We start from the raw sequence: 24,984 nt of genomic DNA, 5'->3' as shown, positions 1-24,984 counted from the left end.
CACTCTCTACCTGTCCTCCATGTGTAGTGTGGGGTCTGTCGCTCTCTACCTGTCCTCCATGTGTAGTGGGGGGTCTGTCACTCTCTACCTGTCCTCCATGTGTAGTGTGGGGTCTGTCACTCTCTACCTGTCCTCCATGTGTAGTGGGGGGTCTGTCACTCTCTACCTGTCCTCCATGTGTAGTGGGGGGTCTGTCACTCTCTACCTGTCCTCCATGTGTAGTGTGGGGTCTGTCACTCTCTACCTGTCCTCCATGTGTAGTGGGGGGTCTGTCACTCTCTACCTGTCTTCCATGTGTAGTGCGGGGTCTGTCACTCTCTACCTGTCCTCCATGTGTAGTGCGGGGTCTGTCACTCTCTACCTGTCCTCCATGTGTAGTGGGGGGTCTGTCACTCTCTACCTGTCCTCCATGTGTAGTGTGGGGTCTGTCACTCTCTACCTGTCCTCCATGTGTAGTGTGGGGTCTGTCACTCTCTACTTGTCCTCCATGTGTAGTGGGGGGTCTGTCACTCTCTACCTGTCTTCCATGTGTAGTGCGGGGTCTGTCATTCTCTACCTGTCCTCCATGTGTAGTGGGGGGTCTGTCACTCTCTACCTGTCCTCCATGTGTAGTGTGGGGTCTGTCACTCTCTACCTGTCCTCCATGTGTAGTGTGGGGTCTGTCACTCTCTACTTGTCCTCCATGTGTAGTGTGTGGTCTGTCACTCTCTACCTGTCCTCCATGTGTAGTGTGGGGTCTGTCACTCTCTACCTGTCCTCCATGTGTAGTGCGGGGTCTGTCACTCTCTACCTGTCCTCCATGTGTAGTGTGGGGTCTGTCACTCTCTACCTGTCCTCCATGTGTAGTGCGGGGTCTGTCACTCTCTACCTGTCCTCCATGTGTAGTGTGGGGTCTGTCACTCTCTACCTGTCCTCCATGTGTAGTGTGGGGTTTGTCGCTCTCTACCTGTCCTCCACGTGTAGTGTGGGGCTGTCACTCTTTACCTGTCCTCCATGTGTAGTGCGGGGTCTGTCACTCTCTACCTGTCCTCCATGTGTAGTGGAGGGGTCTGTCACTCTCTACCTGTCCTCCATGTGTAGTGCGGGGTCTGTCACTCTCTACCTGTCCTCCATGTGTAGTGCGGGGTCTGTCACTCTATACCAGTGGTCTGTCTGAGAATGACTATGAAGTCAGACGGTACAAAGATATATTTTACTGTATGAAGTCAGACAGTAATGCTGGAGAATAAGCCCAGACTTGTACTGTTTGCTATGAGATGCAGCGCCACCTGTTGTTAGAAAGAGGACATTACAGATGCTTTGTAATTTGGACATTAAACGAAAAATTTAAAGGGGAAGTCTGGGCTTATCCCCCCCCCCCCTATAAAAACTGTAGGTAGTTACTGACTGTCTTCAGCCGTAAATTCAAGTATCGCTGCAGAGCCTGGTGATTGGCTTCAGCACCTCGTGGTTGTACGGAACAAATGGTGGGAATCACCGGGGCGGGGGATTTCATGGGTGGTAACGGATATATATTTGTTTTTTTCACAAAAAAATCTGTGATACTTTTGAGTCATAAGAATTTTAGACAAACAAAGACTTGCGTCTGTAATATTAACTCTAAAATGATCCCACATTACGACCCCCTCTAAATTATTACAATATATTGAATGTATTTGGAGGTATTTTAAAGAAGATTTGTCCCTTGTAGTTTTAATTTTATTACTGCTGTTCTCCTGAATCTGGCGTTACTTTTCTTTTGTTCCTGCGCCTCTCCATTCCTGAGATATGGCCTTTTCTTCACTGTATTAGTCCTGTTAGCCAAGTAGGCGTGGACCTCATTGCTCCTCATGGGCGTGTTCTTGAAGTCAGCTTCCTGTTGGCTAAAAGAAAACAGATTTATGAACAGGGAAGAAGAGGCCATATCTCAGGAACGGAGAGGCGCAGGAACAAAAGAAAAACATCGCCGGATTCAGGAGAACAGCGGCATTTTAAAAACATACATATTCATGTCAAGTTGAAATAACATTTTTATGACAGGTCCTCTATAAATGTTTCTCGTTGTGGTTAAACCATATTTTTCTTACTTCTTGAATTCACAGATGAGTTGGGTTACATGATTTATGGACTCGGTCGCCGGAAAAGTTTTCTTTTTTTTTCCTCTGGGTATTCGGTTTTCCTCCCACAGCCCAAAATCTCTGCAATGTACCAATATCTGTACAAAGTGATGCCTTGTGTGCGGCCATTGATCCCGGGAACATGAAAGAGTCTAGAAAAAGAATCATAAAATTTCATAACAACTTCAAGAACGAGTGTAGAAGTCTCTTCCCTTCGGCGGCAAAACCTCAGCGCTTTGATGTGGGGGAGCCGGTTTTAGAAAGTCATCCTGGGAAAATCTTCAATATTTAACTCATTTGGTGAAAGCTGAAATAGTAGAGTAGGGGTCATCCCTCCATACTGTACCACTCTGCGCCTATGGTCCAGAAAACGTCAGCGCCCCTCTGCAGGCAGCGCAATGATGTCGCTCTATTGCACCCCCCAGTGGTGACCCACTGGGTGCATAGGAGCGAATAGGAGTTTTGGAGGGATCATTTGGAGGCAACATTTTTTTAAAGGGGGTACTCAGAGGGTATCATCACTTTTCGAGGCAGCATTCATTTTTTAAGGGTGTATTCAGTGGGCACTAAAAGGGCATTATTATTGGACTAGGAGGCACAACACTTGCAGAAGGGATATATAATTATTTGTAAAACATAAAAAGAAAAAAAAAAGTGATATTACAGTTTAGGATTACGTCAAGAAAAAAAAACTTAGGACTTTTTAAAAAAAATACTAACAAAAAAAACATAACATTTCAATTGAATTATTATTATTAATTATTATGTTTAATCTTTCTTTATTAAAGTAAACAAGAGAATTTACAGGAAGAAAAAAAAAGAAGATTCAAATACGTGATTACTTCATGTCAACTTACAGAGAAGAGTATAAGCCACATCCTAACTAACACCTCTTCTCTTACTATCATAAGGCACGCATATGACATGTAACCACCTTTTATAATACAGACAATCTCCTTCCAATTGAGAACTACACCTCAAACAAAGTGAGGCTACTGCCGAAAACAAAAAAGAAAAGGAAAAAATTTGAAGATTTAACGAGAACCAGAGAGAAAGGAAAGTAGCAAGGGGGAAAGATAAGGAAAAGAAGAGAAGGAAAAGGGGGAGAGAAGAGCAGCAGAAAGAGAGGGAGGGAAGGCATGGTAGGGATTACTTCCCCAGTACTCAGGCCGCTACATTGGACTAATGTAACACGCGTCATACGTTACCAATAAGGTTCTGAAATGGTAGAGAATCAAGAGCCAGGGTCCAGGGGGATTATTATTAATTATTATTATTTATTTTTATTTTATTTTTATTTTAAAAAAAAAAGACCTAACAGTTCAATTTTGTTATTTTATTTTTGTATTTTTTTTAAGGTCTTTAAAAATAATAATAATAATAATAATAATAATAATAATAATAATAATAATAATAATAAAATTATTATTATTATTTTTAAAGATCTTAATAAAATACAAAAATAAAATAACAAAATTGAACAGTTATTTATTTTTATTTTATTTTTATTAAAAAAAAAAAAAGACCTAACAGTTCAATTTTGTTTTATTTTTGTATTTTTTTAAGGTCTTTAAAAATAATAATAATAATAATAATAATAATAATAATAATAATAATAATAATTAATATTATTATTATTTTTAAAGACCTTAAACAAATACAAAAATAAAATAACAAAATTGAACAGTTATTTATTTTTATTTTATTTTTATTTAAAAAAAAAAGACCTAACAGTTCAATTTTGTTTTATTTTTGTATTTTTTTAAGGTCTTTAAAAATAATAATAATAATAATTAATATTATTATTATTTTTAAAGACCTTAAACAAATACAAAAATAAAATAACAAAATTGAACAGTTATTTATTTTTATTTTATTTTTATTTAAAAAAAAAAGACCTAACAGTTCAATTTTGTTTTATTTTTGTATTTTTTTAAGGTCTTTAAAAATAATAATAATAATAATAATAATTAATATTATTATTATTTTTAAAGACCTTAAAAAAATACAAAAATAAAATAACAAAATTGAACAGTTATTTATTTTTATTTTATTTTTATTTAAAAAAAAAGACCTAACAGTTCAATTTTATTTTATTTTTGTATTTTTTAAGGTCTTTAAAAATAATAATAATAAAAAAATTATTATTATTTTTAAAGATCTTAAAAAAATACAAAAATAAAATAACAAAATTGAACAGTTATTTATTTTTATTTTATTAAAAAAAGACCTAACAGTTCAATTTTATTTTATTTTTGTATTTTTAAGGTCTGTAAAAATAATAATAATAATAATAATAATAATAATAATTAATATTATTATTATTTTTAAAGACCTTAAAAAAATACAAAAATAAAATTACAAAATTGAACAGTTATTTATTTTTATTTTATTTTTATTAAAAAAAAAGACCTAACAGTTCAATTTTGTTTTATTTTTGTATTTTTTTAAGGTCTTTAAAAATAATAATAATAATAATAATAATAATAATAATAATAATAATAATAATAATTAATATTATTATTATTTTTAAAGACCTTAAAAAAATACAAAAATAAAATAACAAAATTGAACAGTTAGGTCTTTTTTTTTAAATAAAAATAAATAACTGTTCAATTTTGTTATTTTATTTTTGTATTTTTTTAAGGTCTTTAAAAATAATAATAATATTAATTATTATTATTATTATTATTATTATTATTATTATTTTTAAAGACCTTAAAAATACAAAAATAAAATAAAATTGAACTGTTAGGTCTTTTTTTTTAAATAAAAATAAATAACAGTTCAATTTTATTTTATTTTTGTATTTTTTTAAGGTCTTTAAAAATAATAATAATAATAATAATAATAATTAATATTGTTATTTTTAAAGACCTTAAAAAAATACAAAAATAAAATAACAAAATTGAACAGTTATTTATTTTTATTTTATTTTTATTAAAAAAAAAAGACCTAACAGTTCAATTTTGTTATTTTATTTTTGTATGTTTTTAAGGTCTTTAATAATAATAATAATAATAATAATAATAATAATAATAATAATAATAACAATAATATTTTTGGTATTATTATTTTTAAAGACCTTAAAAAATACAAAAATAAAATAACAAAATTGAACTGTTAGGTCTTCTTTTTAAATAAAATAAAAATAAATAATAATAATAATAATTAATAATAATAATAATAAAATTGATGTCAGCTCAAGGCAAAAAAAACTGTTGTATTCCTAAGAGGTTGCCTTGCAAAGTACTGCAGAATATGTTGGTGCTATATAAATAAAAAAATATTATTACTATTAGTATTATTATTAGCGGTTAATAGCCTCAGAATTACAAATAATGACGTCATATCATAAGGATCAGACGCCCTGACATTTTTCCCAAGTAATACCACCATCCCACCTGCAGATGGCAGTGTGTGAACAAGGCGCGGCTCCTCCGCTCTCGACCTCGCCCCTATCCTCAGGACCCAGACGCTTAAGCTGTCCTATTTATTGCCTGATACCGGACTCTGCCAGTACGCCCCCTTATTATCAATACCCCAGGTATAAGCTTTTACTTGGCTTTATAGTTTTTTCTGTCATGCTGTGTGCTGCAGTTATGTGACGTCTCGTGTCAGGCACTTTACAAAGTCACCTCAAAGGTGGGTCCTGTAAAGAGCTCCCGAGTGATGTCATTCTTTGTGGTGGCCGCAGTGGCAAGATGGCGGCGGAGAGGAAGCTGCTGGGCGCTGACCGGGGGGAGGCACCGGGAGTGGGGGGCGAAGAAGACGAGGGGCAGAGTCTATGGTGAGGAGGAGGCTGCTGTGCTGGGGGGCGAAATTCGGCGCCATGAGGAGAGAGAGCGCCCACTGTTACACCGGGGGGGGATACCATTGTCCGCATTACCATGGTGACAGCTGATTATGGGGAGGGGGCTGCTGTCAGGTGCAGGAGGGCGCTCTGCGTGCATGCTGGGGGTTGTAGTCCATGGTGGCATTCTGGGACGTGTAGTTCTCTTTGGCTGGTAAGCCATGTACCAGTGATGTCACGTGTTATATATCTGTATATATTGGACCCCTACTCCAGAATTATGGGCCCCTCAGTCCCAGGGGCCCCTCTTCGCTCCCATTTTTTTTTCTTTCTCCCCTATTTCCATCAATCTCTTTATTTTCCGCTCTGTCCCTCTGTATCCAGACCTTGTTCTCTATGTTACAAGCTGAAAGTTTCTATGGTTACCCTTTTGGGGTCCGTCCGACTTTCTGATCTTTTTCCTCAATTTTTTTTTTATTTTTTTCGGAAAGGTGAAATTATTAAAAAACATCAAATCTGAGATTTAGACAATTTTTTTCTTAAGTTTTTGGGGGGTGATATTTTATTAGTTCGCACAGTTACGGTACCGGATGTGTTTTTTTTTTAAAAAAAATATTTTTTTACATATTTAAAGGGAGTCTCTGGCTGTAAATTGTTTTTTTTTCCCAATTTTTAAAATTTGTATTAATTTTAAGAAAGAAGAAAACACATGACAGTTAACAAACATTTTTTTTAAATTTTTTTAGTCCAGCCTTGGATTGGTTAAAAAATAATAAGCAGAAGGTTGTCAGCCTTTAAGCACCCGTGTGGATTCAGCGCAGGCGACGAAGCGGGGTCTGTCCTGTTTGATCCAATGGCGTACACCTTGTCACCTGACTGATCATAGGCCGTGACTTCAAGGGTTATTCAGAATTTCCAAGATGTATCCTAATATGTAATAGGTGTAATAATAACAATATAAGTCAATACCTCCAATTAGTAATGTAGTATAGCTCTCCTGATATAGCCATGTCTCTTACCTCATGTGCAGGGTATTTGCAGCTTGGGTATCCATGGTTACTGCCACTCATATAAGTGCTTGTAAGTTAGTTTCTCATGGTCATATCCATGGATACCTAACTGTTATTAAGTGGTCATATCCATGGATACCTAAGCTGCAATGCCCTGCACATTAGGTAAGAGACTTAGCTAATCAGGAGAACTATACTACATTTGTAATTTGAGCTATTTACTAATATTAATAATAATATATTATATTATACATATATTAGGATAGGATATTGGAGATGTAATTTGTATTTGGAGCTATTTGCCATTTATTATTTACTATTAATAATAATAATAATAATAATAATAATATAATATTATTATTATCATTATTATTACTACTACACCTACTATATATTAGGATAGGATATTGGAGATGTAATTTGTATTTAGACCCATTTTCTATTTATTATTATTAAAAAATAATCTTTCGACATCCCCTTTAATGGTCATTGAAAAAAAGGGGCATATATATATATATATATATATATATATATATATATATATATATATATATATATATATATATATATATATATATATATATATATATATATATTTATTTTTATTTTTATTTTTTTATTTATTTTTTTTTTTTTCGGCCCCCCTGAGCATTTGAACAGGCTCCTGGGTGTACAAACATGGCTGACACCCAGCAGTACCCTGTCCCGGCTGCTATGACACCGCCATCCACGTGTTTTATTGGCTGGAGGTGCGAATGTTTACTATTCCGTATTGCTCACGACATAGGGACTAAGTCCTAATGTCTTCGGTTTTTCATCATTTACTTACCGTGTGATGCTTATTGTCTTTGTATTGTGCATTGGATCTCTTTTATATGATGAAAGTTCAGAGACCACCTCCTGAAATTGCATTGAAGTGTTATAACTTTGGGGGGATGGAAGAAGACCCCAATGAGTCTTTGTTTATTTAGAGGGAAGACCCATAATAGCGTTTAATGTCAAGTCGGTGGGATCGTTGTCAGACCCTCGCCGTACATTATGGGAGAACGTGAGCTGCTCTAACTTTGATATATAATGATGATAGTCAGAAAACTAGCGCGGTATATCCTATAATCTGTATTTTCTTTTTTTTTTATTCAAGAAGTTACTATTGGTATTTCCTACTGTAGCGTTTATATTGGGCGCATGTTCTGTCCATGAAGATTGGACGTTTGGGGGGGGGGGGGGGGTGGGTTCTGTCGTCCGATACCAGCCAGACCCCAGAATTTATCTACTTGTCCGTTTTATTGAATCGTTTATGACAGAACTGTTTCGAAAAGGGAAAAGCTGATTCTCCAGACGTCGCTCCTGTTCCTTCCGGCTTCCAGAATTGCTGAGCCGTCAGCTTGGTCATAGCCATCCGCACCACTCCCATCATCCGTGGATCCCAGGCTAGTCCTGGCCCTTACAGCCATCTGCACCACTCCCATCATCCGAGGATCCCAGGCTAGTCCTGGCCCTTACAGCCATCTGCACCACTCCCATCATCCGAGGATCCCAGGCTAGTCCTGGCCCTTACAGCCGTCTGCACCACTCCCATCATCCGAGGATCCCAGGCTAGTCCTGGCCCTTACAGCCGTCCGCACCACTCCCATCATCCGAGGATCCCAGGCTAGTCCTGGCCCTTACAGCCATCTGCACCACTCCCATCATCCGAGGATCCCAGGCTAGTCCTGGCCCTCACAGCCGTCCGCACCACTCCCATCATCCGAGGATCCCAGGCTAGTCCTGGCCCTTACAGCCGTCTGCATCACTCCCATCATCCGAGGATCCCAGGCTAGTCCTGGCCCTTACAGCCGTCCGCACCACTCCCATCATCCGAGGATCCCAGGCTAGTCCTGGCCCTTACAGCCGTCCGCACCACTCCCATCATCCGAGGATCCCAGGCTAGTCCTGGCCCTTACAGCCGTCCGCACCACTCCCATCATCCGAGGATCCCAGGCTAGTTCTGGCCCTTACAGCCGTCTGCACCACTCCCATCATCCGAGGATCCCAGGCTAGTCCTGGCCCTTACAGCCGTCTGCACCACTCCCATCATCCGAGGATCCCAGGCTAGTCCTGGCCCTTACAGCCGTCCGCACCACTCCCATCATCCGAGGATCCCAGGCTAGTCCTGGCCCTCACAGCCGTCCGCACCACTCCCATCATCCGAGGATCCCAGGCTAGTCCTGGCCCTTACAGCCGTCTGCACCACTCCCATCATCCGAGGATCCCAGGCTAGTCCTGGCCCTCACAGCCGTCCGCACCACTCCCATCATCCGAGGATCCCAGGCTAGTCCTGGCCCTTACAGCTGTCCGCACCACTCCCATCATCCGAGGATCCCAGGCTAGTTCTGGCCCTTACAGCCGTCTGCACCACTCCCATCATCCGAGGATCCCAGGCTAGTCCTGGCCCTTACAGCCGTCCGCACCACTCCCATCATCCGAGGATCCCAGGCTAGTCCTGGCCCTTACAGCCGTCTGCACCACTCCCATCATCCGAGGATCCCAGGCTAGTCCTGGCCCTTACAGCCGTCCGCACCACTCCCATCATCCGAGGATCCCAGGCTAGTCCTGGCCCTTACAGCCGTCCGCACCACTCCCATCATCCGAGGATCCCAGGCTAGTCCTGGCCCTTACAGCCGTCCGCACCACTCCCATCATCCGAGGATCCCAGGCTAGTCCTGGCCCTCACAGCCGTCTGCACCACTCCCATCATCCGAGGATCCCAGGCTAGTCCTGGCCCTCACAGCCGTCCGCACCACTCCCATCATCCGAGGATCCCAGGCTAGTCCTGGCCCTTACAGCCGTCTGCACCACTCCCATCATCCGAGGATCCCAGGCTAGTCCTGGCCCTCACAGCCGTCTGCACCACTCCCATCATCCAAGGATCCCAGGCTAGTCCTGGCCCTTACAGCCGTCTGCACCACTCCCATCATCCGAGGATCCCAGGCTAGTCCTGGCCCTTACAGCCGTCTGCACAGATCACTGCCGCTCTAAGGCTAATGTATAAATCAGCCGGATGTGTAACAATGGTTTTAAAACGTTGGGCAAAATTCCCCTGCCCAACTTTTTAATTCTAAGAAAGTTGGGTGACCCTACATCTCCCACGTGCCTCCTTTTTTTTTCCCCTACTGACTATTTTACATCTCCCCAGAAGTTGAAAAAATGACCTTAACTAGGGGCTGACGTGTTGTTCCACTGTTATTCCTCCTGGCATTGTGTTGTTCCACTGTTGTTCCTTCTGGCATTGTGTTGTTCCACTGTTGTTCCTTCTGGCATTGTGTTGTTCCACTGTTGTTCCTTCTGGCATTGTGTTGTTCCACTGTTGTTCCTTCTGGCATTGTGTTGTTCCACTGTTGTTCCTTCTGGCATTGTGTTGTTCCACTGTTGTTCCTTCTGGCATTGTGTTGTTCCACTGTTGTTCCTTCTGGCATTGTGGTGTTCCACTGGTGTTCCTCCTGGCATTGTGGTGTTCCACTGGTGTTCCTCCTGGCATTGTGGTGTTCCACTGGTATTCCTCCTGGCATTGTGGTGTTCCACTGGTATTCCTCCTGGCATTGTGGTGTTCCACTGTTAATCCTCCTGGCATTGTGGTGTTCCACTGTTAATTCTCCTGGAACTGTGTTGTTCCTCTGTTAATCCTCTTGGAAACGGGTTGTTCCTCTGTTAATCCTCCTGGAAACGGGTTGTGCCTTTGTTTTTCCTACTCAAAATGTAACCATACTCGTTATTTTTATTTTTACAATAGACTAGTCTGGAGAGCAGACAGGTTCTCTTTAGAGCGACACATTGTTATGGCGGCTTTGTCCACGACTCTTCTTTTCAGCGTTTACGCGCCTTGAGAATATTACTTGACACTTCTGCACTGATGTCTTCACCAAGCTCTCAACTCTAATCCTTCCTGCCCTGGGCAACGCCACACCCTGGTGTGTCCGGGCCGCGGCGACTGTGCTGCTTTCTGTCATGAGGCTTTTTTTATGGCATCTGTGAGTAAGCGTTCCCACGTATTGTATTGGCTGCATTTTTTTTTTTTTTGTGATGGAAAACTTTATATTTGCAACATTCAACTGCTGCTTTTCTGCAACAAAATCCACATTTGCTTCAAACGTTTGGCTGCTGCGGAAGATGTACGTCGTCATTGCTCTCCTTATAGAACTCGGAAAGACACCGGTCAAGTCTTTGGGTGGTCCTCTTAGCAGGGTGACAACCAATGCAGCTGTCATTATAGCTCCCGCAGGAGTTGTCACCCCACTTTACTCACATCCCACCTCCGATCCCCAATTTTGTAAACCCGATCCAACAGCGTCTCCCTTTTCAGTAGCGATTAGATCTGAGTGAAGTTAGCCCCCTTTACTCTCAGGATCAATACTGATCCCAAAGTTTGGACCCCCATGGATTTAAAGGGATGACATGTAAAACGATGGAATATTGCTAGGATGAGACGTGACCCCCTTTTAATAACAGCTGTATTTCTTTAGTCTTTAATGCACAGGATAAAGCACAGGCACGCGCGGTTACACATCAGCAGTGAGCCGGGGAGATGCACTGCGGATATTGCTGCTCTGATTAATAAAATATGACCTCCTGCGTTTAAAGAAATACCTCGGCTTTTAGGACTAGAAGGTTCTATCCTAGTCTTGGGTAAATCACGGTGACGAGGGGCTGACAGTGAAACATTGCATACGTCTGAGCCATTAAATATTGCTCTCAGCAAACTTAACGCCTATCTTCTTGTCTTTGTGCAGGTCATCGATCCTCAGCGACGTCTCCACCCGGGCCCGGAACAAGCTACCCTGCGGGAAGAATATCCTAGTGTTTGGTGAGTAACGTCCTACCCTCTTACAAAAACACTCTGCTTTATAGGTGGTAACAGATGAGTAGCCATAGACTGGGAGATCTTGGCAAGTTGGAGTGTGTTCACACCTACCGTAAGTAAAAATATGGGGAACGTGTTAGGCTAAGTTCACACTTCCATTGTTTTGCATCAGTCACAATCCGTCGCCTTGAGGAATTACGGTATCCTGAAAAATATTTTGCAGGAATCCAGTTTTTCCCCATAGACTTCTATTAGTGACGGATTGCGACTGATGATGCTGCGTTGCATCCGCTGTGTCACGGTCAGTCGTTTTTTAACTGACTGCCGGGCAACGCAGCCTGTAATGTTTTTTTGAGCAGTGCGATCCGTAGGATTTTGCTGCGCATGCGCTCTCTGGCTCCCTGCACCCGTAACCAGGCTACACATCGGGTAACCAAGCAATGCGCTTTGGTTAGTTACCCGATATTTACAGTGGTTGCGTGTGCAGGGAGCTAGCGCTAAGCGGTGTGTACGCTGGTAACCAAGATAAATATCGGGTAACCAAGCAAAAAGTGCTTTGCTTATACCCGATATTTACCCTGGCTGTGCAGGGAGCCTGACACTTCCCCGCTCAGCTCCGCCCACTCCCGCACTCCGCATGTGTACACACACACACACACACACACACACACACACACACACACACACACACACACACACACACACACACACACACACACACACCTGTCCCCAGCCCTGCAGTCCCCGCGGCACTGACGTCCTCAGTGCCACGGCCCCGCTCAGCTCCACCCACCCGAACTCCGCCCCCTCGCGCTCCGTCCCCTGCTCGTGGAGCGGGGTCACAGGAGGAGGCAGGAGCGATGGTTGGTTGAGTAGGGCGATCCGGCGAGTGTACCAGATGCTCGCTGAGGCAGGAACAACCAGAAGCTGTCGGCGGTGCGGGCTTTAAAGAAATGGCGCATGCGCAGATTGAGCTATTGGCTCAATGACAAGCCGAAATCTCATTTGCTCACACCCCATCTCTGGGTGTCATATTTAAGGCTGCTGGGAGATCAATGGGCAGTAGGTGGTGTATGCGCAGATGACATCTGGAGCCGAAAGCTCCATCTGCGCACGCGCTGACTCCGGGTGCCGTTATTTGATGCCCACACCGCCGACATTTTTAAGGATGGCATCTGCCTCACCGCTCGCAGCATAGCGCGCTGCCCGCAGCATCACCGCTGCCTCCTTTGAACCCGCTCCACCATCCCCGGTAAGCTACCGGATTATAAGAAGCACACCTCATTTACCTCTCAATCAAATTTTTGGAAGGAAAAGGGCGTCTTATAATCTGAAAAATAGGGTGTATGATTTTTGTGTATGCGTGTGCAAGGCATGAGGAGTGGTTTGTGGTCTAATTCTCTTTCAATCTTTGCAGGGGAAGATGGATCGGGAAAGACTACCATGATGGCAAAGCTCCAAGGAGCGGATCATAACAAGAAAGGACGAGGCCTGGAATACTTGTATCTGAGCATTCATGACGAGGACAGGGACGGTGAGTAATCCTCCACACCACTGAAGAGGAAACAGTCAGCAGGGAGCAATATGTTTTCCACTTTGCAGCCTCTTTAATAGTTCATCATCTGAAAGATCTCTTAATTTAAAGGGGGTTTCTACCTGCTATAGCTGAAAGGGACTTTCTTTGTCGCTCCATTGGGAGACCCAGACAATTGGGTGTATAGCTATTGCCTCTGGAGGCCACACAAAGTATTACACTTAAAAGTGTAAGGCCCCTCCCCTTCTGGCTATACACCCCCAGTGGGATCACTGGCTCACCAGTTTTGTGCTTTGTGCGAAGGAGGCAACACATCCACGCATAGCTCCACTTTTTAGTCAGCAGCAGCTGCTGACTATGTCGGATGGAAGAAAAGAGGACACACATAGTGTCCCCAGCATGCTCCCTTCTCACCCCACTGTATGTCGGAGGTGTTTGTAAGGTTGAGGTACCCATTGCGGGTACGGCGGCAGGAGCCCACATGCTGATTCCTTCCCCATCCCTTTTTACAGGGCTCTGGGTGAAGTGGGATTTACCGGTCTCCAGGCACTGAGACCGTGCTCCATCTACAGCCCCTGGAGAAGATGCTGGATGGAGCGGAGTACATCAGGGACATGGCCCTGCTTCCTCAAGGTACTCTGTGTCCCCGTGCATTTGGCGCTCACACCGCAGCATGCTGGGTGTTGTAGTGCGCCGGGGGACATCAGCGCTGCGGCGCCTGTGCCATGGCCTCATTCAGCTTTGCTGAAGCAGGCTCACTTATGGGAATTGGTCGCGCCGGCCGCTGGGACTGCGGCGCGGCTGGCACTTGTAGTGCGCCGGGGACTTCAGCGCGGCCTGCGCTTTTACGGCGGCCGCGCTGATAACTAGAGTCCCCGGCTTTTGCGGCCTGCTTCCGTTCGTTCCCGCCCCCAGACCTGCCAGTCAGGAGAGGGGCGGGACGCTGGCCACTTCTATGAATCGGTCGCGCCGGCCGCTGGAACTGCGGCGCGGCTGGCACTTGTGGTGCGCCGGGGACTTCAGCGCGGCCCGCGCTTTTACGGCGGCCGCGCTGTTAACTCGAGTCCCCGGCTTCTGGGCCTAGTCTCCCTTCGTTACCGCCCACAGCCCTGACAGTCAGGGTAGGGGCGTGACGCTGCATAGAGCAGAGCTGAGAGCTGGAGTATGTTTTGCATACTCCACCCCTCTCACTGTGTGCACTGTGAATCCGGATTCCCGCACTTTCTCAGGCACGCCCACGGCTTCCTTCTCTACAAGGACACCGGCAGCCATTAGTGTCAGTTTCTGTACGATACAGAGACAAGTGTGGAAGACCCTGGCATTCTGATAGTCACACAATCGCTGTAACAGGCGTTAAGCAGCACCTGTGGTGCTAACCCCACTAGTGCAGAAGTGCACTTATAGATATGCTTGTACTATATACATTGCACTGTTTGGTCGCACGTTGTATATACCCTCCTGGATTATGCGGAGGAGTTATCAGCATATTCTCTGTGTAAAACAAAGGTGCAGAACCACATGTTTTTCTATACAGCTGGTACAGCATGTACGGCTATACGGCCGGCAGGTACATAGACTCCCATTGTATGCACTAATGGCCAGGGGATGAGGACGGTGTCTGCAGTATTTACTGACAGTTTTTCTGAGACTATGGCTATGATACTAGAAGCCTAGCAGTCCGGACATGTCTCTCACAATATGGGCACTGTTGAATCAGATCCATGGCCCCCCTCAGTGTGAATAACTAACAGCTCCGGGAATGTCACACGCATCCCAGAGTCACGGCTCTGCACGGACGTCAGTCCCAGACAGCCTAAGTGGGCTCGCTATGAGCGGCCTCGGTTTCATCAGGGTCCTAACAGAAGGACTCGCTTTGTAATGAGGCGGAAGTAGCGGCTCAGGATTCTGATCCTGAGACCGCTCTCAATCTGGATACACCTGATTGTGACGCCATAGTAAATAATCTTATAGCGTCCATCTATAGAATGTGGGTTATTTCTCACAGCTCCTCCAGTGGAGGAGTCAGCTTCACGTATTTTTCTGGACCACTCTGCCTTCAGAGAGGCAGTCCAGGAACACCACGCTTATCCAGATATGCGCTTCTCCAAACGGCTTAGGATACACGTTATCCCTGTCCCCTGACTTGGTCAAGGACTGGATCCAATGTCCCGAGCGGCATCCTCCAATCTCCAGGCTTGTAGCTAGATCCATAGTTGCAGTGGGAGATGGAACTGCAAACTCAAAGATGCCACTGACAGACAGATGGATCTCTGGTTGAAAGCCATCTATGAGGCTGTCGGCGCACCGTTGGCTCCGGCATTCTCTCCCTTGGGGCACTCCAAGCTATTTCAGCTTGTCTTACACAGATTGACACGGTTACACGTACATCTGTGCCGCAGGTGGCATCCTTAACCTCTCAAATGTCTGCATTTGTTTCTTACGCGATTCAGGTTGTCCTGGACTCTGCGAACCGTGCGGCGGTAGCCTCCGCTACTCCGTGTTTTTAAGCAGAGCCTGGTCTGCTCGTTAAGTGAATGGAAGGCAGATTCTGCTTCCAAAAAAGGTTGCCTAACCAGTTGCCTTTTTCTGCTGACCGACTGTTTGGTGAGCGTTGGATGTAACCATCAAACAGTCCAGGGGTAAGGATTCATCCTTTCCTCAGCCCGGACACAACAAACCCCAACAGAGCAAGAGGCAGTCGGGGTTTTCGGCCTTTTCGAGGCTCGGGCAGGTCCCATTTTTCCTCGTCCAATGTGGACTCAAAAGGATCAGAGGAGCTAAGATTCTTAGCGGGCTCAGTCTCGCCCAAAAAAGCGACAGTCTGAAAACCCGCTTCCAAGGCGGCTTCCTCATGACTTGCGGCCTCGGTCGGTAGCAGGCTCTCCCGCCTTGGCGATATTTAGCTGCCATAGGTCAATGACCATTGAGTGTGAGACATTCTGTCTCACGGGTACAGGATAGAGCTCACTTCTCGTCCTCCAACTCGATTCTTCAGAATTTCTCCACCTCCCGGCCGGGCCGCTGCTCTTCTGCAAACAGGGTGCACTCTATAGGCAGAAAGAGTGATGACCCCCGTTCCTCTTCAGGAACAAGGTCACGGTTTTTACCCCAAATTCTTTGCGGTACCTATAACAACGGGCCGTTCCGTCCCGTTCTGGATCTAAAAATGCTCAGCAAGCTCGTGGACACCAGGCGGTTCCGGATGGAATCCCTCCGCCATGTCATCGCCTCAAGGTCCCAAGGATATTTCCTAGCATCATTAGGCATCAAGGATGCTTATCCACACGTGCCGATTGATCCAGAGCACTAGCGTTTCTACGCTTCGTTATAGGAGACGAACACCCTCTGTTCGTAGCTCTACCTTCCGGCTAGCGACAGTCCAACTGGTCTTCGCCAAGGTCAGGGCAGCAGTAGTCACAGTCCTGCACTCTCAGGGTCACTCTGTGGTCCCGTATTTAGACGATCTACTTGTCAAGGCACTCTCTTAGGAAACATGCCAACACTGCCCGAACGTTGCGCTGGAGACTCTCTAGAGTTTTGGGTGGATCATCAACTTTTTAAAGTCAGATCCGACCCCGACCCTATCGATAACATATCTAGGCATAGAGTTTCTTACTCTCTCAGCGATAGTGAAGCTGCCGCTAGACAAACAGCATTCACTACGGGCTGCAAGCTCTTCTTTAAGAACCAGTCGCACACATTGAGACGCCTCATGCACTTCCTACGTAAGATGGTAGCAATGGAGGCAGTTCCTTTCGCGCAGTTTTACTGCGTCCACTACAATGGGACATTCTCTGCCAATGGGACGAGGAGTCGACGTCCCTCAACAGAGTCGTCGTTCTTTCTCAGGCGGCCAAGGAATCTCTACGGTGGTGGCTTCTTCTCACCTCTTGGTCAAAAAGAAGGTCCTTCCTATCCCCGTCCTGGGCGATAGTTACGACAGACGCGAGTCTATCAGGGTGGGGAGCAGTTTTTCTCCACTACAGCGCTCAGGGTACGTGGACTCAGCAAGAGTCCACTCTTCAGATCAATGTTCTTGAACACAGAGCAGTGTATCTTGCCCTACAATCCTTCCAACAGCGGCTGGAAAGCAAGCATATCCGACTTCAGTCGGACAGCTCCACAGCGGTGGCATACATCAACCACCAAGGAAGAACGCGCAACCGGCAAGCCTTCCAGGAAGTCCGGCAGGTTCTGATGTGGGTGGAAGACACGGCATCCACCATATCCACAATTCACATCCCAAGTGTGGAAACTAGGAAGCTGACTTCCTAAGTCGCTGAGGTGTGGCCGAAAGAGTATGGTCTCCTCACCCGGACGGGTTTCAGGAGATCTGGCGCCGCTGACAGAGGCCGGACGTCGATCTAATGGCGTCACGGCACAACAACAATGTGCCAGCTTCATGGCACGGTTTCACAATCATCGAGCTCTGGCGGCAAACGCCTTAGTTCAGCATTGGTCGCAGTTCCAGCTACCTTAGGTGCCACCTCTGGCATTGTTGCCCAGAGTACTGCGCTAGATCAAGACCGACTGCGGCCGCGCCATCCTCGTCGCTACAAATTGGCCGAGGATGTTGTGGTACTCGGTTCTGTGGTGCCTCACGGTAGGCTAACCGGGGGCACTACCAGACCAATCAGACTGGCTGTCTCAAGGGCCATTCTTCCATTTGAATTCTACGGCCCTCAACCGGATGGTGTGGCATTGAGTCCTGGAACCTAGTGTCGTCAGGATTACCTCAGGACGTGGTTGCCACCATGAGACAGGCTAGCATACCAACGTCCGCCAAGATTGACCACAGGACGTGGAAGATGTTCTTATCTCGGTGCTCGGCGCAGGGTGTTTCTCCCTGGCCGGTTGCATCGTCTATGTTTCCTTCCTTCCTGCAATCTAGGTAGGAAAATGGGTTGTCGCTCAGTTCCCTTTAGGGACAAGTCTCAGCGCTATCTGTATTTTTTCAGAAACGACGACTTCCTCAGGTACGCACGTTCCTACGGGGAGTTTGTCTTCTCAGCACTCCGTACAAGCGGCCGTTAGAGCCCTGAGATCTGAACAAGGTTCTAATTGCTCTCCAGATGCCGCCTTTCGAGCCTTTGAAGGATGTCTCCCTTCCCGTTTTTCACGGGAAGTGGCCTTCTAGTAACGGTCTCGTCTCTTAGGAGAGTTTCCGAGCTAGCAACGCTCTCATACAAACTCCCTTCCTGGTCCTTCACCAGGACAGGGTAGTTCTGCGTCCGGTTCCGGAATTTCTCCCTAAGGTGGTATCCCATTTTCATATCAATCAGGATATCACCTCACCTTCTTTGTGTCCTCGTCCAGTCCATCAATTTCAGAAAGATTTGCATCTGTTGGTTCTGGTGAGAGCACTCAGGTTCTACTTCCCGCATGGCGCTCCTGCGCCACCCGGATGCACTCTTTGTCCTTGTCGCTGGTCGGCGTAAATAGTCGCAAGCTTCCAGATCCACCCTTGCTCGGGGGCTCGAGGAACCAATTCTTGAAACCTACAGTTCTACTGGGCTTCTGGTTCTCTCAAGGCCGAAGGCCCATTCTACCAGAGCCGTGGGTGCATCCTGGGCATTACGGCACCAGGCTACGGCTCAGCAGGTGTGTCAGGCACCCACCTGGTCGAGTCTACTTACTTTTACCAAGCATTATCAGATGCATACCTACGCTTCGGCAGACGCCAGCCTAGGTAGATAAGTCATTCAGGCGGCGGTTGGCCACCTGTAGGAGAGGGCCGTTTGACGGCCCTATCATGAGGTATTCTTTTACCCACCCAGGGATTGCTTTTGGACATCCCAATTGTCTGGGTCTCCCAATGGAGCGACAAAGAAGAAGGGAATTTTGTTTACTTACCGTAAATTCCTTTTCTTCTAGCTCCAATTGGGAGACCCAGCACCCGCCCTGTTTTCTCGGGGTTTTTCTGTTTTTTCGGGTACACATGTTGTTCATGTGGTATGGTTCAGTTCTCCGATGTTTCCTCGGATTGAATTGGTCTTTAAACCAGTTATTGGCTTTCCTCCTTCTTGCTTTGGCACTAAAACTGGTGAGCCAGTGATCCCACTGGGGGTGTATAGCCAGAAGGGGAGGGGCCTTACACTTTTAAGTGTAATACTTTGTGTGGCCTCCAGAGGCAATAGCTATACACCCAATTGTCTGGGTCTCCCAATTGGAGCTAGAAGAAAAGGAATTTACGGTAAGTAACCAAAATTCCCTTCTTCTTGCTTACATTCAGATGCTAAAACCCCCCTGTCCTCACCGTGCCCGGCTTATTACTCCAGTCTCTGTGAGCGCAGGACACGATCAGGAGAGGTTTTTGGTCTCTGATTATGAAAAAGAATATTTCAATTCACTGCCAGCAAGCACTAATATTAAAAATGGCGTGGAAAGGAGCTAGAAAGTCTGTAGCAGGACTCGTTGTCATTTTTTAGCCCCACATTAAGCTTTAAAAATGAATCGTGGGCACAAATCAACACTTGTTGATTTCAGTTCTTTATATCTGGGCACATTTTTTTTTTTTTTTCTTCTTCTTCCAAAAACTGCCCTTGAGGTTTTATCACAGAGGGAAGTAAAGCTTCCCCATTCATTCATCCCACCCCCCGGCCTGTATGAATCACCTATGCTTTTACGAAGAGGGGGGGAGTACAGTTCACCAACTCCCAACGTGGTTTTATGGATTCATCTGATATTAAGTTATATAGTGTACATATATTATATATCTTTTCTTCGGCGCTCTATTGGGAGACCCAGACGATTGACGATTGGGTGTATAGCACTGCCTCCGGAGGCCACACAAAGCAATTACACTAAAAAGTGTAAGGCCCCTCCCCTTCTGGCTATACACCCCCAGTGGGATCACTGGCTCACCAGTTTTCTGCTTTGTGCGAAGGAGGTCAGACATCCACGCATAGCTCCACTGTTTGTAGTCAGCAGTAGCTGCTGGCTATATCGGATGGAAGAAAAGAGGGCCCATATGGGGCCCCCAGCATGCTCCCTTCTCACCCGCGGTGGTGCTTGTAAGGTTGAGGTACCTATTGCTGGTACGGAGGCTGGAGCCCACATGCTGTTTTCCTTCCACATCCCCTGGAGGGCTCTGTGGAAGTGGGATCTTGCCGGCCCCCAAGCCCTGGGGCCGGGCTCCATCCACAGACCCAGAGAACCTGCTGGATTTGGAGCGGGAGTGCCGTTCAGGGACAAGGCCCTGCAACTTTCAGGTACTCTGTGTCCCCGGCAGGCACGGACACTCTCAAGGCTTGCTGAGCGTTATAGTGCGCCGGGGACAGTAGCGCTGTGCGCTGGGGTTAGGTCACTGCAGCTTTGCTGAGTGACGTTACATGTTGGGAACTACTGCGCCGACCGCTCCTGGAGCGGCGGCGCAGCTGCGACTTGTGGTGCGCCGGGGACTTTGCGCCGACCGCGCTTTTACGGCGGCGGCGCTTCTAACTTTAGCCCCCGGCTTCTGCGGCCTAGCGCCGCTTCGTTCCCGCCCCCACCCTGTCAATCAGGGTTGGGGAGAGACGCTGCTCAATTGGCAGCGCCGAGGGCTGGAGCTTTATTTACATGCTCCAGCCCTCTCACTAGGCACAGTGGGAAGCAGGCTTCCCGCTCTTCGTCTGTATACGCCCAGGGCCCGCCCCCCCTCTCCACAAGGACGCCGGCAGCCATTACACATGCAGTCTGGCTGGGGAAAGGCAGCAGGCTCTGGGAGACCCAGACTAAAAGGATTTCGGCGACCACACACCCGCTCCTAAGCGGGCGGTAAGCAGCACATTAGTGCTGGCCCCACTAGTGCCTCAGTGTTATATTAGTGTACTTTTTTCTTGGTACCATATATATATATATATAGTTGCACTGTAAGGTCGCTTCTTGGCTGGACACCCTGTACTGCTCTGAGGAGGCAGCAACATGTCATCCGCAAAACGCAAGGGTGCCAAGGCACAGGCTGTGTACACCGTTTGTACTGCATGTGGGGCTGATCTACCAGCAGGCTCCAACGACTCTCATTGTGTGCAATGTTCAGTCCCAGTGGCACTTCGTCAGCCAGAGCCTATGGTGGTAGTGGCCCAGGCAGAGACGCCTGTGAACCCTGCCCCGGTGACGGGGACAGACTTTGCAGTTTTTGCCGATAAAATGTCTGTGACTATGACAAAAATCCTGGAGACCTTGCAGTCCAGGCCAGTTACTCAGACCATGGACACTGCTGTGTCTATGCTCTCCGGTCCCCCTCAGTTGGAACTAATCCGTACTTCAAGGGGGTCTCAAGCATCACAGGCTGAAGTCTCTGACTCAGATGACAGTCCCAGGCAGCCTAAGCGAGCTCGCTGGGAAAGACCCTCGACGTCATCACACTGCTCAGGGTCTCAGCGAGAAGAGTCTCTCTGTGATGAGACTGAGGACGGTGATCAGGATTCTAATCCTGAGGCTCCTTTCAATCTGGATGCCCCTGATGGTGACGCCATGGTTAATGACCTTATATCGGCAATTAATAGACTGTTGGATATTTCTCCCCCAGCTCCTTCAGCAGAGGAGGCAGCTGCACAGCAGGAGAAGTTCCATTTCCTGTATCCCAAGCGTAAATTAAGTGCTTTTTTGGACCACTCTGACTTCAGAGAATCAATCCAGAAACACGACGCTCATCCAGACAAGCGTTTCTCTAAACGTTCTAAGGATACCCGTTATCCTTTTCCCTCTGAGGTGGCCAAACGCTGGACCCAGTGTCCAAAGGTGGATCCCCCAATTTCCAAGCTTGCGGCTAGATCCATAGTCGCAGTAGAGGATGGCGCTTCACTTAAAGATGCCAACGACAGACAGATGGACCTTTGGTTGAAATCTGTCTATGAAGCTATCGGCGCGTCGTTTGCTCCAGCATTCGCGGCCGTGTGGGCACTCCAAGCTATTTCAGCTGGTTTAGCACAGGTGGATGCTATCATACATCCAGCAGTACCGCAGGTGGCGTCCCTAACTTCGCAAATGTCTGCGTTTGCGACCTATGCTATCAATGCTGTCCTAGAATCTACGAGCCGTACCGCTATGGCGTCCGCCAATTCTGTGGTTTTGCGCAGAGCCTTGTGGTTAAAGGACTGGAAAGCAGATGCTGGTTCCAAAAAATGCTTAACCAGCTTGCCATTATCTAGAGACAGACTGTTTGGTGAGCCATTGGCTGAAATCATAAAACAGTCCAAGGGTAAGGACTCTTCCTTACCACAGCCCAGAGCAAGTAAACCTCAACAGAAAAAGTGGCAGTCGAGGTTTCGCTCCTTTCGAGGCTCGGGCAAGGCCCAATTCTCCTCGTCCAAAAGGACTCAGAAAGAACAAGGGAGCTCAGATTCCTGGCGGGCTCACTCACGCCCCAGGAAAGCAAATGGAGGAACCGCTTCCAAAGCGGCTACCTCATGACTTTCGGCCTCCTCCCTCCGCATCCTCGGTCGGTGGCAGGCTCTCCCGCTTTTGCGACATTTGGCTGTCACAGGTCAAAGACCGGTGGGTAACAGACATTTTGTCTCGCGGGTACAGAATCGAGTTCAGTTCTCGGCCTCCACTTCGGTTCTTCAGAACCTCCCCACACCCCAACCGAGCAGATGCCCTGCTGCAGGCGGTGGACTCTCTAAGAGCAGAAGGAGTCGTGATCCCTGTCCCCCCTCAGGAACGGGGGCGAGGATTTTACTCCAATCTCTTTGTCGTTCCAAAAAAGGACGGCTCCTTCCGTCCTGTTCTGGACCTAAAACTGCTCAACAAGCATGTGAACGCCAGGCGGTTCCGGATGGAATCCCTCCGCTCAGTGATTGCCTCAATGTCTCAAGGAGATTTCCTAGCATCAATAGACATCAAAGATGCTTATCTCCACGTGCCGATTGCTACAGAGCACCAATGCTTTCTACGTTTTGTGATAGGAGACGACCATCTCCAGTTCGTAGCTCTGCCATTTGGTCTGGCGACAGCCCCTCGGGTGTTCACCAAGATCATGGCGGCAGTGGTAGCAGTCTTGCACTCTCACGGACACTCTGTGATCCCTTACTTGGACGATCTACTGGTCAAGGCACCCTCTCAAGAGGCATGCCAACTCAGCCTGAATGTTGCACTGGAGACTCTCCAGACATTCGGGTGGATCATCAACTTCCCAAAGTCAAATCTGTCACCGACCCAATCACTAACGTATCTTGGCATGGAGTTTCATACTCTCTCAGCGATAGTGAAGCTTCCGCTGGACAAGCAGCGGTCTCTACAGACTGGGGTGCAGGCTCTCCTTCAAAGTCAGTCGCACTCCTTAAGACGCCTCATGCACTTCCTCGGGAAGATGGTGGCGGCAATAGAGGCGGTTCCGTTTGCGCAGTTTCATCTGCGTCCACTTCAATGGGACATTCTCCGCCAATGGGACGGGAAGTCAACATCCCTGGACAGGAAAGTCTCCCTTTCCCAGACGGCCAAGGACTCTCTGCAGTGGTGGCTCCTTTCCACCTCATTATCACAGGGAAGATCCTTCCTACCACCGTCCTGGGCGGTGGTCACGACAGACGCGAGTCTGTCAGGGTGGGGAGCAGTGTTTCTCCACCACAGGGCTCAGGGTACGTGGACTCAGCAGGAGTCCACCCTTCAGATCAATGTTCTGGAAATCAGAGCAGTGTATCTTGCCCTACTAGCCTTCCAACAGTGGCTGGAAGGGAAGCAGATCCGAATTCAATCGGACAACTCCACAGCGGTGGCATACATCAATCACCAAGGGGGGACACGCAGTCGGCAAGCCTTCCAGGAAGTCCGGCGGATTATGATGTGGGTGGAAGCCACGGCCTCCACCATATCCGCGGTTCACATCCCCGGCGTAGAAAACTGGGAAGCAGACTTCCTCAGTCGCCAGGGCATGGACGCAGGGGAATGGTCCCTTCACCCGGACGTGTTTCAGGAAATCTGTCGCCGATGGGGAAGGCCGGACGTCGACCTAATGGCGTCCCGGCACAACAACAAGGTCCCAACCTTCATGGCACGGTCTCGCGATCAAAGAGCTCTAGCAGCAGACGCCCTAGTGCAAGATTGGTCGCAGTTCCGGCTCCCTTATGTGTTTCCACCTCTGGCACTCTTGCCCAGAGTGCTACGCAAGATCAGATCCGACTGCAGCCGCGTCATACTCGTCGCTCCAGACTGGCCGAGGAGGGCGTGGTATCCGGATCTGTGGCATCTCACGGTCGGCCAACCGTGGGCACTACCAGACCGACCAGACTTACTGTCCCAAGGGCCTTTTTTCCATCGGAATTCTGCGGCCCTGAACCTGACTGTGTGGCCATTGAGTCCTGGATCCTAGCGTCTTCAGGCTTACCCCAAGGGGTCGTTGCCACCATGAGACAGGCTAGGAAACCCACGTCTGCTAAGATCTACCACAGAACGTGGAGGATATTCTTATCCTGGTGCTCTGCTCAGGGAGTGTCTCCCTGGCCATTTGCATTGCCTACCTTTCTTTCTTTCCTGCAATCTGGGTTAGAAAAAGGTTTGTCGCTCGGCTCCCTTAAAGGACAAGTCTCGGCGCTATCCGTCTTTTTTCAGAAGCGTCTAGCACGACTTTCTAAGGTGCGCACGTTCCTACAGGGGGTTTGCCATATCGTTCCCCCGTACAAGCGGCCGTTAGATCCATGGGATCTGAACAGGGTACTAGTTGCCCTCCAGAAGCCGCCCTTCGAGCCTCTGAGGGAGGTTTCACTTTCTAGACTATCACAGAAAGTGGCTTTTCT

At 47.0% G+C, this 24,984-nt stretch overlaps 1 protein-coding gene across 1 annotated transcript in view; it reads left to right on the top strand.

Annotated features, from left to right (window-relative positions):
• Positions 1–5,776: 5,776 nt before the first annotated feature.
• The window catches only part of DYNC1LI2 (dynein cytoplasmic 1 light intermediate chain 2), a 132,396-nt gene continuing 113,188 nt past the window's right edge, over positions 5,777–24,984 (top strand). The window contains exons 1-3 of the mRNA XM_075325883.1: positions 5,777–5,886; positions 11,666–11,739; positions 13,154–13,270. Of these exons, the coding sequence (XP_075181998.1) occupies positions 5,801–5,886; positions 11,666–11,739; positions 13,154–13,270 (277 nt within the window). The 5' untranslated portion in view covers positions 5,777–5,800. The remainder of the gene's footprint in view (positions 5,887–11,665; positions 11,740–13,153; positions 13,271–24,984) is intronic.

This window comes from Anomaloglossus baeobatrachus, chromosome 10 (assembly GCF_048569485.1).
Source record: "Anomaloglossus baeobatrachus isolate aAnoBae1 chromosome 10, aAnoBae1.hap1, whole genome shotgun sequence".
Taxonomy (NCBI): domain Eukaryota; kingdom Metazoa; phylum Chordata; class Amphibia; order Anura; family Aromobatidae; genus Anomaloglossus; species Anomaloglossus baeobatrachus.
Note: the sequence above shows the minus strand (reverse complement) of the source record. Positions and strands in the feature narration are given on the sequence as shown.